At 34.6% G+C, this 11,927-nt stretch overlaps 2 protein-coding genes across 4 annotated transcripts; one reads left to right on the forward strand and one right to left on the reverse strand.

The window, feature by feature from the left end:
- The first annotated feature begins 646 nt into the window (after positions 1–646).
- On the forward strand, positions 647–5,518 carry LOC108454221 (ATPase family AAA domain-containing protein FIGL1). Of its 3 annotated transcripts, XR_001866688.2 has the most exons (14): positions 647–1,356; positions 1,593–1,731; positions 1,888–2,268; positions 2,410–2,648; positions 2,963–3,090; positions 3,196–3,314; positions 3,397–3,489; positions 3,695–3,796; positions 4,021–4,123; positions 4,408–4,491; positions 4,577–4,672; positions 4,763–4,890; positions 4,986–5,146; positions 5,329–5,518. XR_001866688.2 is itself a non-coding variant. In XM_017752606.2 (13 exons), exons 1-13 carry the CDS (start codon positions 1,088–1,090, stop codon positions 5,085–5,087), a joined length of 1,983 nt encoding a protein of 660 aa, XP_017608095.1. In that variant the 5' UTR covers positions 647–1,087; the 3' UTR covers positions 5,088–5,289. The 3 variants fall into 3 exon arrangements, 2 of the variants coding, with proteins under 2 accessions (XP_017608095.1, XP_052875205.1); XM_017752606.2 differs by lacking the exon at positions 5,329–5,518 and having other exon boundaries at positions 4,986–5,289; XM_053019245.1 differs by lacking the exons at positions 4,763–4,890; positions 4,986–5,146; positions 5,329–5,518 and having other exon boundaries at positions 4,560–4,625.
- Positions 5,519–5,529: 11 nt separating this feature from the next.
- Positions 5,530–7,276, reverse strand: LOC108454222 (cytochrome P450 94B3). The gene is given in 2 exon segments (XM_017752608.2): positions 5,530–6,313; positions 6,316–7,276. Coding segments are annotated over 2 exon segments (1,527 nt in total). The 5' UTR covers positions 7,199–7,276; the 3' UTR covers positions 5,530–5,669.
- Positions 7,277–11,927: the final 4,651 nt, after the last annotated feature.

Below are 11,927 nucleotides of genomic sequence, written 5' to 3' on the forward strand. Positions count from 1 at the left end.
TTATAGAATGAACAAGATAGAATAATAGAAAAAAAATGAAAGGATGATTCAACTTTCACTTGGATACCAAAAAGCTTATACATGCCTTTTATTTATAGGGCCTCAATCACTATAGGTTACAAACATATAATAAAGATAATTAAAGTGCCCTATAAATTCTTTAGGAGTTATAAGAGATACAAAAGAATGAATATAGGGGTTTTGAGAGTTTACCAATATCCATTTATCAATGGATTTACGATATATATCTTATTCTTTTAGTATAAAATAATCAAATAAAAACGAGTTTTAAATGAATAATAATAGAATAATAAACAAGTTTTAATTAATTTATTAAATGAACTTAATCATGAATATAAATAAATCAAATTAACTTTACTTTAAAATCTTATTTTAAACATAAATGGGCAAAAACCAAAATTTTCACCACACTATTTTAATTTACCTATTTGATAATTTAGCACGCCCCCTCCCTTACACTCTTTGTTTAACATAAATGGCCAAAAAATGGAACTTTTCATCACACTCTTTAAATTTACCTATTTGATAATTGAGCACACCTCTTCCTTAACCCTTTTTATTGAACATAAATGGTAAAAATACAGAATATTTCATCACACTTTTTTTTTTTTTTTTTTTTGTGAAAACCTAGCTAAACTAAAAAATAAACAAAAACTTAAATCTACCTTCTTACTCGATAACTATTCTTGAATTTTGCTCAGGCTCTTTGTTTAAATTTTTATATGGATCCCACGTGTGGAGATTGATATACAGTCTTGCCTAACAAACAAATATCTTGATAATCTCTATTAAACTCCATGATAAATCTTAAAAAGATGAATAAATTTCTATTTTTCATTATACACCATGCTAATAACCCAAGAATAGGCTAAGGAACCTTGGCCCATGGCGGCCGCTCTTTTAATTTGCCTATTTGATAATTGAGGCCATCTCTTAACTTCCCTTTCAATTTAAAGCGAGGCAAAGCCGGAAAGTAGCGGGAAAATTTTACAACCCAACCCCATTTTATTTCTCTTTCTTCTCCTTTGCAACCAAAAAGCAGGAAAAAGAAGGGAGAGAAAAGAAAATGGAAGAATCGAAATCCAAAGAGAAAATTTGTTGGAGAAAAGAAGTAGATCAGAACTTAAAGCGGCTCCAATCACTGCTCTTCGGCGCCGAGCTGTGTCTCGAGAAGCGGGAATTCCCGGAGGCTCAGCTCCTCTTGCTTAGGCTTCTCGGCTTCCTCGATTCCGTCTCTCACTCTGAAGTCGATCGGACCTTCACACGTCCCATTCGTGACGACGTTGTCTCTAAGCTCGACTCGGCTCGCCGTGCCCTGGTCCAAGAATCTGATCGGTATATATGCATACTCATGAATTAAATTTTAGGTTTCTAAACCTATTTGTTGTTCAATTGAAAAAGCTGAAATTCTAATATAATTGTTTTCTTCGATATTTTTTGCTATTAGCTGCTTTATTTTATTTCCAATGAAGATTGATTATAGGGAACCTTTTTGGTTTAATGTTAATGTTACGCATTTAGATCTTGATCTTTGTTGTTGATAAAGTGTACTAAGAATCGTGTACTTCCAGCCGAGCATTTGAGCAAGCAGGTAAAGCTCCTGGTTGTGTTTTTGGGATGAAAGGAGGTATTGATATCGACAAAATCAAGCAATCAAAGTATTTCTGTACACAGCTTCAGCAATCTAAGGGAAAGGTTCTAAATGAATTGGTATATCAATTTACCTGCAATTTTGTTCTGTAAAAATATTCATTATGTCATACTCATATGCACCGGGAGTTCCTTTCTGAAACAAAGCCCATATATTGCAAGTAGTCCTTTTTTTTTTTAATTTTTATAAATAACCTGTGCTCTGACTTTTTTCAGGGAGGACAACAAGATAAGTTTATTAGCAAGCCGTCTAAAGCTATGACACAGGCCAAGTTGACATCTCTGTATGGAAACAAAATTACAAGAGCAAATAATTGCTCATACAAAAGTTCTTTGGACTCCAAAAATAACAGTTCCAAAGACTGTTTTATAGTGGAAAAGGGCCATTCTTATCACAGCTTTCCTAGGGGACATAGTGTTTCAAACTTTACCAAAGTTGAAGAGGAAGAAAGAGTACATGGAAATAGCTTTGGGGCAAAGCGTGCATATAAAGAAATCGGTAGCCCCAGAAACAACACTGCAAGGTCACCGCCAAGCAATGAAGAAGTCAATGCTGATGTTTCGGGGAATGCTTTTGTAACAGCAAGAGCAAAACTGGTATAATACAAAGCATTGGAGATTTGGCATATATAACTGCTAATTGTTCCAATATTTTTCCTGAAGCATTTGGAAGTCAAATTTGTTTTACATGTTCTTGTATTACTCGCATACATACCATTATTGATCCCTTTCTTATAGGAAATGGATGTGAAACAAAAACGAGGGCTGGCTGGTTCTCCAAGTGCTTCTGTCTCCCCACAGAATGATATCAATTTCAGTTCTAGAGGTTATGGTACAAAATCCTATGGGGTTTTGCGACGTGGAGTTCGTGGTAATTTTGTACCCCCCATAAGATCTAATGGTGGCAGTGTTGGAAATGTGACATCACGGATTGGTGGAAAGAGTGATGATGCATTAGATGACACAACAAGGACATGGTGAGTGATGTAAATTCTTCAAAGGAAAAATGCAATTTAAGTTATTTACTTGTGCATTGCCCATGCTCCTATGATAATGAATAAGTATTAAAATTTCAATATCTGGTCCGGAAGGAGATTCAACCGTGTAAGGTTTCTTTTGATAAAAGAATTTCTTACAGATAAACAAGCTGTAATGCTTTCATAGACATGTATTAATCTGATCTTAGGAATTACTTTTTGCTCATATCACAAGGATCTGTTTTCAAATATTATATGGAATGGCATAATTGAGACCGTCTTATGTTGTCTCTTCACTTGTTTTAATGATCCAGTTTGGAACTTCTTTGTGGTCCTGATGGTGAACTTCCAGAAAAACTAAGGAATTTGGAACCTCGCCTTATAGAGCACGTCAGCAATGAGATCATGGATCGAGACCCAAACGTCCGATGGGAAGATATAGGTATTATAAGATACATGAAACTTGCTTTTAGGTTTCATCTTTGGTTGAACTTTGTGCTCATCTAAAAATCTCTCTACTTTTATGTTTCTCCTAAAAATGTTGCAGCTGGCTTGGAGCATGCCAAAAAATGTGTGACAGAGATGGTAATATGGCCTTTATTACGTCCTGACATATTTAGAGGCTGTCGCTCTCCAGGAAGAGGTCTTCTTCTCTTCGGTCCCCCAGTAAGTATCTTTTAGTTCTCTGAAAAGTAAATGTTCGTATCATGGGTTTATGACTTCTCAGTGAACACCTATTATACTACAGGGAACAGGCAAAACAATGATTGGAAAAGCTATAGCTGGTGAAGCAAAAGCCACATTTTTCTACATATCTGCTAGTTCATTGACAAGCAAGTGGGTATGTTTCTGGCCCCTGTTTGTCTTTAGTAATACATTGTACGTCTTTTTGAAATGCTGCAAGGCTTGTAATCAGCAGTAAGAATGTAGATTGAAATTTCTTAAGTTGCTCCGAACATCTTTCCAGAGGTTACTCTTTACTTTATCCTCTACAAGAGATTATATTGAATGAACTATAATGGGTAGCATGGCACTGGTGAATGCAGATTGGAGAGGGTGAAAAGCTAGTGAGGGCGCTTTTTGGAGTGGCCAGTTGTCTTCAGCCTGCTGTTATTTTTGTTGATGAAATAGATTCACTTCTATCTCAGGTTAGGTTTACCTTATTGCTTGTAAAGACAAACTTGATTTGGTATCAGGTTACCTTTGACTGCAGTACTGTTTTTCTCAGATGATTGGGTATTGGGTCACACTTGATGATGAATTTATGTAAATAAACAAGGAGCATTTCTTTTGATTGATTAAATTTTCATTTCTTTTAATTTGTCCAGCCAGTGAAGTGTTCTTCTAAAAGGTTATTTTATTGTGGTTACAGCGTAAGTCAGAAGGTGAGCATGAATCAAGTAGAAGACTCAAGACACAGTTCCTCATTGAAATGGAAGGCTTTGATAGTGGCAGTGAGCAGATTCTTCTTATAGGTATTGTTGAAATTATTAATTCATATATGTTTGTTGGCAAATGGCAAAGGCCTCATTAAATGGACCTCCTATAGGAAATAAGAGCTTTGGAACTCTACTAAATACTTAATTCTTTCTTGGTTAAAAGAAAACTTGTTCAATTGTACGATAATTATGACTGCATCTGATAAGAATGAAGTAAATATGAAGATACATTCAACATTTCAATTTTTGGATCGGGCTTCAATCTCTTAAAATATGGTGAGTCGTATCAAGCAATTGTATTACATATTTGTATGATCCAGGAGCAACAAATAGACCTCAAGAACTAGATGAAGCAGCAAGGAGACGACTTACCAAGAGACTCTACATTCCCCTTCCTTCATCAGGTGCAACTTACATTTCTTATCTAATCTTACTTCATCCATTTATGGCAAAGAATTCTTTTCTGAATCAGTTTAACTGGTGATGAAGAAGCAAGAGCCTGGATTGTTCGCAATCTGTTGGAGAAGGATGGACTATTCAAGCTCTCAGAAGAGGATATCAGTGCCATATGCAGGTTAACTGAAGGTTGGCTTATCTTCTTTTGGCTGTTGAGCTGCTTTGTTTTATCTTAGCTACCATTTTGAAATTGCGTTGTTCGGTACCTTTGCTTTGCAGGCTACTCAGGATCTGATATGAAAAACTTAGTAAAAGATGCATCTATGGGACCTCTTAGAGAGGCTCTAAGACAAGGCATAGAAATTACACAGCTGAAGAAAGAGGATATGCGGCCAGTAACCCTTCAGGTAATGGAAATTCTAAGTCTGCACTAGAAAGCACACGTCTACGAGGTAAAACTTTTCATCAGCTTAATCATTTATAACTCGTCTTCTTAATGTAGGATTTCGAGAATGCATTACAAGAGGTAAGGCCCTCAGTTTCTATGAACGAATTGGGTACATATGAAGAATGGAACAAACAATTTGGAAGCTTATCACTCTAATGATTGAACAAGGAAACAAAAGAAAACGGAGAATGTTTGGTAGAGAAAGAACTACGATAGTAAGCCCTTAGCAGCTTCTTGTACCAGTTAATTTCCATTAACTCGAAAATAAATCATCCTAGATTAGCAGCATTGGTTCGTTTTCTTGTTTCTTTGTGTCAAAACAAGAAGAGTGAAATAAACCTCAATCTAGTTAAAGCAAGAGCTTGAGTTATAATGGTTCTTTTGAATATTGAAACAGGGAAGTTAATCAAAGGAGAGGAGAAATAGATAAGGTTAATCTTAAAGAATCAGTTCAGGTGACTTAAATAGTTCCAAACACTCGTGCATGTGATGAAGCATTCTGACTAGGAATTGAAGATAATTATCTATGTTCAGCTTCTACAGTCACAAACTTGTCCCCTGAAGGATAACCACATGATTTTGATAAATGGTCTTGATCGATGCAAATGGTTATGATTAAATATTTGATGAAGATTTTATATTATGTGTTTGTTTTAGCTAAGCATTTCCTCCTAACTATAATACAGATGAAACATAATGGCATATTAGCATCTTACATTGAATCACTAATTTTTGCTATTATCTTGAATGATCTCTTTTCTGAATCACAACCTTTAGTCCGCCAGCCATATGAGCTGTGAAGAGTGGCATGAAGACTGGCTTTTCTGAAACAACCGGTTTGATTTCAAACTGTCTAAGTATGGAAGCCACCACATAGTTCATCTGAATGAAAGCCATTTCCTTCCCAAGACAAACTCTTGGACCGGCCTGAAAAACTGGGAACTTGTATGGACAAACCTTCTTTAGTGATCCTTCATGGTAGCTTGCTGGTTCGACAAACCATCGGCTTGGTCTGAATTCATACCAGTCTTCCCCCCACAATGCTTCCATCCTCCCCATTCCGTAGGGAAAATAGGTCACCCTATCTCCTGCCTGGACCGGCGTGCCATCAGGCAACAAGTCATCCGCCATGGCATGCTTGGAGTCCCAGAGCACTGGTGGATAAAGCCTCATGGATTCACAAAGAGATGCTTTTAACAATTTAAGTTCCTTATTCAATGATTCATAATCTAACAAGATTTTCTCCATATTGTTTATCTCTTTCACAAGCTCTTTCTCTATAACTGGATGGCAGGAAAGCAACCAGAAGAGCCATGTCATTGCTGCTGACGTTGTATCCCTTCCTGCCATGATGAAGCTTATGACCATATCTCTTGTCACTTATCATTGCCTGCTGATGTCAACCTCGACAAGAGATCTTCACCATGATTCTCTCGGCTTTCATCAATCTTTCTCTTCTTGCCACGAATGATTCCCTCAACATATGTACGGACTTCCTCCACGGCATTCTTGAGCCATTTCTCTGATCTGACCCCAACCCATTTCTTAACCTTCCAAACCAAGAACAAAGGAGCCGCTGCACGCTTGGCGGATATCTTTGATGCCGTGTTGAAAGCTTCATTGAGAGATGAAACAGGCTGAGAAGGATCTAAACAACAACGATCCACCCCTAACGAGACCTTGCAGATCATATTAAACGCAAGTCTTTTTAGCAACTCCTGCAGGTCCACCACTTTCGATGTCTCAGCTAATGACTCTAACAAAGGTAACAAATGATTTTGGACCTCGTCCTTCAATGTACTCATCATAAATTCTCTCAAAAAACTGGTGCTGAAAACATGGCATGCTAACTTCCTTTGCATCGGCCAAAGCTCACCATCCACATTGAATATCCCGTAGCCAAGAAAATCACCTAGTATTTCAGTGAAAGGCTTGCCTTTAGGGAAATTATTGAAGTTGGTTTTCAGCACGTATTCAACATTCTTAGAGTTTGCTGTCACGATAGTTCTTGGAGCACCGAACCGGTTGATGACAACTGTATTGGTGGCTGATTCTGTGAGGAGCTCCGTATACCAATCTAACAAGCGATGGCGGTTTTTATAGAAGGAAATCAAGCAGCCGAGTATAGGATATGTTGGGGGGCCATCTGCTGGCAATTTTGGTGCTTTGCAGATTTTACATAACATTACATGCAACCAAGAGAAAAACACTGATATGAACACAAACTTGAGGGTCGGAACACTAAAGAGGGACGTTAATATTTCCATCGTAGCCTAAAGACTAACGGATGGTTCTGCAAACTAGAATTTGAGGAGGTTTATGAGAAATATATAAGCTATTCAGCTACCGGTGTTGTTTTTTAGAGAAAAAGTTTGTTTTTAGAGAAAAAGTTTGTTTTTTAATAAGGATAAATCTCAAAATTATACATAAATTTTAATTTGATGTAATTATACATGTGAAATTTTAATTGTAGTTCAAATATATACTTGAAATTTTAATTTTATTTAATTATACACATTTAAAGAAATAAATATATTAATTTATTTTTAAGCTGGATAAATATAATTATTTATTTATGTAATATATAAATATAAAATGATGTTATATCAATAATTGTGTTAATAATTTATAAGAATTGGATCAAATTAAAATTTCATGTATAAAATTATACAAAATCAAAATTCATGTATACAATTACACATTAAATTATAGTTCATGTATAGTTTTGAGACTTATCCTTTTAATAAACTTGAAAACTTCATCTCATAGATTTGAATTAAAATCATATTAAATTTGATTTATCATAAAATATTAATAACCTAAACTTAAAATGATTGGAGGAGAACTTAAACTTGAAATGATTGGGGTAGGAAACTTGAAATGATTCGATTAAATAACTTGAAATAATCTGAGTTTATAATGATTTACTTTAAAATTTGAATCTTAAATTTAAATCTCCTAAATTCGAAATAATTTGAATATATTTTATTAATCTACAGATTGAGACTATAATCTTACCTTTGATACAATCATCATAATTATTAATTTATTATCTAAGTCATGAACAGATGTGATGGCAAAAAAAAAAAAAAAGTTATGAACAGGTGTAGTTGACCCACTACTTGAAAATTTAGAGCAAAAGATTTCTATAAAACATAGGATCGACAGAGAAAAGTTGGTTTTACATTAAACTATGTCAGTCTGTCAGCTTCTATTTTTTATGATTACATAGAGTAAAGTTACTGATATGCAATAATGATGAAAATCCAAATTGATGGATATATAACACCCACATGATTTTATGTTTTACTTGTCTGGTTTTACTACAAGCTTTATTAAAAAACAAAAAGATTTATTTCTTTATTTTTCTTCCATTTTCTCTTCTTTTTGAATTGACAAATTTCTTTCACAAAATGAGTAGACAAGGGAGCAGTTAAAAGGGTTTTTTAGTCCATCTTTGTCCAAAAGTGCTGACTTCAAAGTCTTTCAAGTTGCCCCATCTACAGTCATTCTTTATTAAGAGAAATTATCAAAGATTTCGATGGCTTTCAGCATAAATTTAAACTGTTCTAAAGTTGGATGCTATTAATTTATTTGATTACACGGTGTTTGCATGAATTATATATATCTAATTCTACACTGCACGGTTTTAAGGGTCACTTATATACGCTCTTTTGAGCTGCTTCAATTTCTTTCCTTGTTGATGCATCTCAATTAGAGCTTTTGAGACGATATTTTCATTATAATCGAAATATTAGGAAAACGTGGAAATCGTTGTCTATTAATGTTCAAAAAGCTGTTCTTATCTGTCTTGTGAGATGAGAAGTACCCTGGGGCCTCATCTCATCTAACTCACCCTACAATGTTGAACTTGACCCATGATGTTTTTCGGTAAGAGGCCAAACTGAAATGTGATCAATAGTTCCCATGAGATGAAATGTATTGTTATTTCCCTACACGAGTGTGACACGTAGCGAGACACAATGCGACTCACAGATAACCCTCCACGAGGAGTAATTCGTGTCATCGTCGGGAGCACCTCATGGTGACCTCTCACTTAAGACGGTCCATAAGATACCCCCAACACAGCCCTTCTAAATATGCTTGAAGTTGGTGTTGCACAAATGTTAGTAAAATAATAGTAATATAAAGTTTTATATTAATCACAAGATCGAATAAGAACAATATATATAAATTTGGAATACAGAAAATAAAATAAAATTGAAATATTGTACTGGTAGTTGAGGCCTGTACAAATAGTATTCTTAAGACAGATTCAGCCGCTCCTTCAGTGCTGGAGAAACAGTGGTTGACTGTCTCCCAAGATACAACAACAAGATGAACGCGGTAGTAGCACGATGCAGTGGTCAATGAACAGTAGCCTTGCCTTCGTTCATCACCGAAAACAAATTGGGAAATATGTAGGGAAAAGATATCTTGAAAACTTGGAAAATTTCAATGTGTCACTTCTCTATCAGATTATTTGGTTTTTAAAATAAATTCATGGGAAGAATTTTTGGAGATCTTTGACTAATGGAGCCAAAACGTTCTGTGAATCAAGGAGACATTTAAACCTAAATTAACATTTTAATTAAAGGCATTAACTCTTTTTGATCCCCAAAAAATAAGCTCCGTTGAGGAAAATTAAAGATGATAATATCCACAGGCCTAGAAACTCCGACCAGTCTGGACATTTCACGTCGCCCACGTGGTGCAAGTTTGCCCAACCCTTATAGGTTTGGATTTGCACTCCCTACACTCGAGGAAGAGTATTAGTTTAGTCATTTTATAATCACTAAGTTGGTTCACATATATAAACATATTTCACTCTTGATATCTAACCAATGTGGGACTAAGCTTTCCATTTTCCTCAACATAATTCACAAGTGGCTTACTTTGAACACCAATTTCTCATTCATCACTCAACCATTTTGAGCATGTGATATACCGTTGTAAAGGTCTCATGGAGTATAATATAAAACCATAGTTTTATGATCCAAATCTCTACCTTTACTAATAGATAATATGCCTCAAAGCTTCCAAAATATCCATTTTTTTTCCAACAGTTAGTGTTGTAGGCCAATTTTAACCCATTTACATCAAAACCCAATTTAACCTTACCTAACCCACCAAAATTAAACCCAAAACGCAAAATCTTAACTACCCAAAGCCCAATTTATATCAAAACCCCAATGGCCCAAACCTTAAGCCCAAATCAAAATAAAAAAAACCTAGCCCACAACCTAAACTTTTCTGAACTAAATCCTAGCCTTTGCCACCACCAACTCCACTAGCCACACTTGCTCCACCACCTACTCCACTAGCCACACTTGCTCCACCACCTACTCCATTAGCCACACTTGCTCCACCACCACTTGTACCTACAAATGAAGACATAAACAATAAAAAATATTTTGTAAATGGCTATATAAGCCTTCTCATATTTTGTATTTAGGTGAGGAAGAAGTTTTGGGGGAGAAAGTTATTGTAAAGGATTTTTGAGAGGTTTTTTGAGAGTAATCAAGGAGAAGAGTTATTGTAAAGGCTAGTTTTTGGAGAGGCTAGTTTTTTTTTTTTGAGATTAACCAAATATCAAAGCAAAAGAGGTTTCTTGGTCTATTCTCGTTTTAAGTTCTTTGTTTGCTTATTATTTTCCTTTCAGTTTTATTTTGTTTCTTTTATACAAAAGTAAAAATAAAAGGAGGAAGCTTTCCCATTTTTACCGAAAAAGTTTTTTTTGAGGTTCGGCTGCCGTGTACGGTGGCACCGATGGTGGCCGACGGCAGCCTGGTGACCGGATGGTGGCCGGCCTTGTGGCCGGAAATCACCCACTCTCTCCCTCTCTTTTTTTTGTTATTATTATATTTTTTAATATTATATTATATATATTCTTTTAATATATTAGGTATATTCTAAATTCTATATTACGTATATATATATTATACTATTTTATGTATATATCTTTAATACTATATTATTTATATTTTTTTTTCTACATGTTATCTTATGGATATATTTTAATTATATTATGTATGTATTTTTTTACACTATATTATGTACATATTTTTTTTATATCTATTTCATACATATGTATATATTATATATATCTTAACATTACTAGTTATATTTTCACTATTTTATGTATATACTTCAAACACTATATATAGTATATTTCTAACACTATTACTATTTATAAATATATATATATATATTTTACGTACATACTCTTAATATCTTTATTATGTATATATTCGTTGTTTTTATTTCACATTGGATACTATTATTACGTTTAATATATCGCATGCATTGTTATTGTTTTAATATTGTTGTCATATTTATTATTTGTTTCAATGTATTTCCAACTCGTTTATTTTTGTCTCCGCCTATTTTATATCATTACATTGTTCATTACTTTAAAGATTTTTATTCATGTTTTACTAATTTCAATAAATAAGGCAATGTTTCGCATTTTGGAACATCGAAGAATTGTGCCCTAACTTACGGGTTTCGGTTCTCTTGTTGGTTCTAAATAGCTAAATATCCTTTGAGTTTTGAAATGCACGGATTTCAATTTAAATTAAAAGACGACCTTGTGCTCGGAATTCATTGTATTGTGTCCTAACTTACGGGATGTGATACTCCGATATCTCGAGATAAGGAAATCTTTAAACAAATCGATTTAAGCTAATTCAAGAATTTTAAAATCAGCATTAATAGAAAAGATCGTATTTCAAGTCCCTTCCCGATTTTTAATTTTCGACATTAAGACACTAACTAATCAATTCAGTACCAATTTTTTGGGCGTGTTGAGGGTGCTAATCCTTCCTCGCACGTAACCGACTCCCGAACTCATTCTCTCAAGTTTCGTAGACCAAAGGCCCTATTTTAGTAAACTAAAATTGATTTATTAAAACAAAGGTGATCCGATCACACCTGATAAAAGATTGGTGGCGACTCCCGTTTTAATTTTCACTTTCAAACAAAGTCGATCCCCAT

Source organism: Gossypium arboreum, chromosome 9, assembly GCF_025698485.1.
Source record: "Gossypium arboreum isolate Shixiya-1 chromosome 9, ASM2569848v2, whole genome shotgun sequence".
Lineage (NCBI taxonomy): Eukaryota > Viridiplantae > Streptophyta > Magnoliopsida > Malvales > Malvaceae > Gossypium > Gossypium arboreum.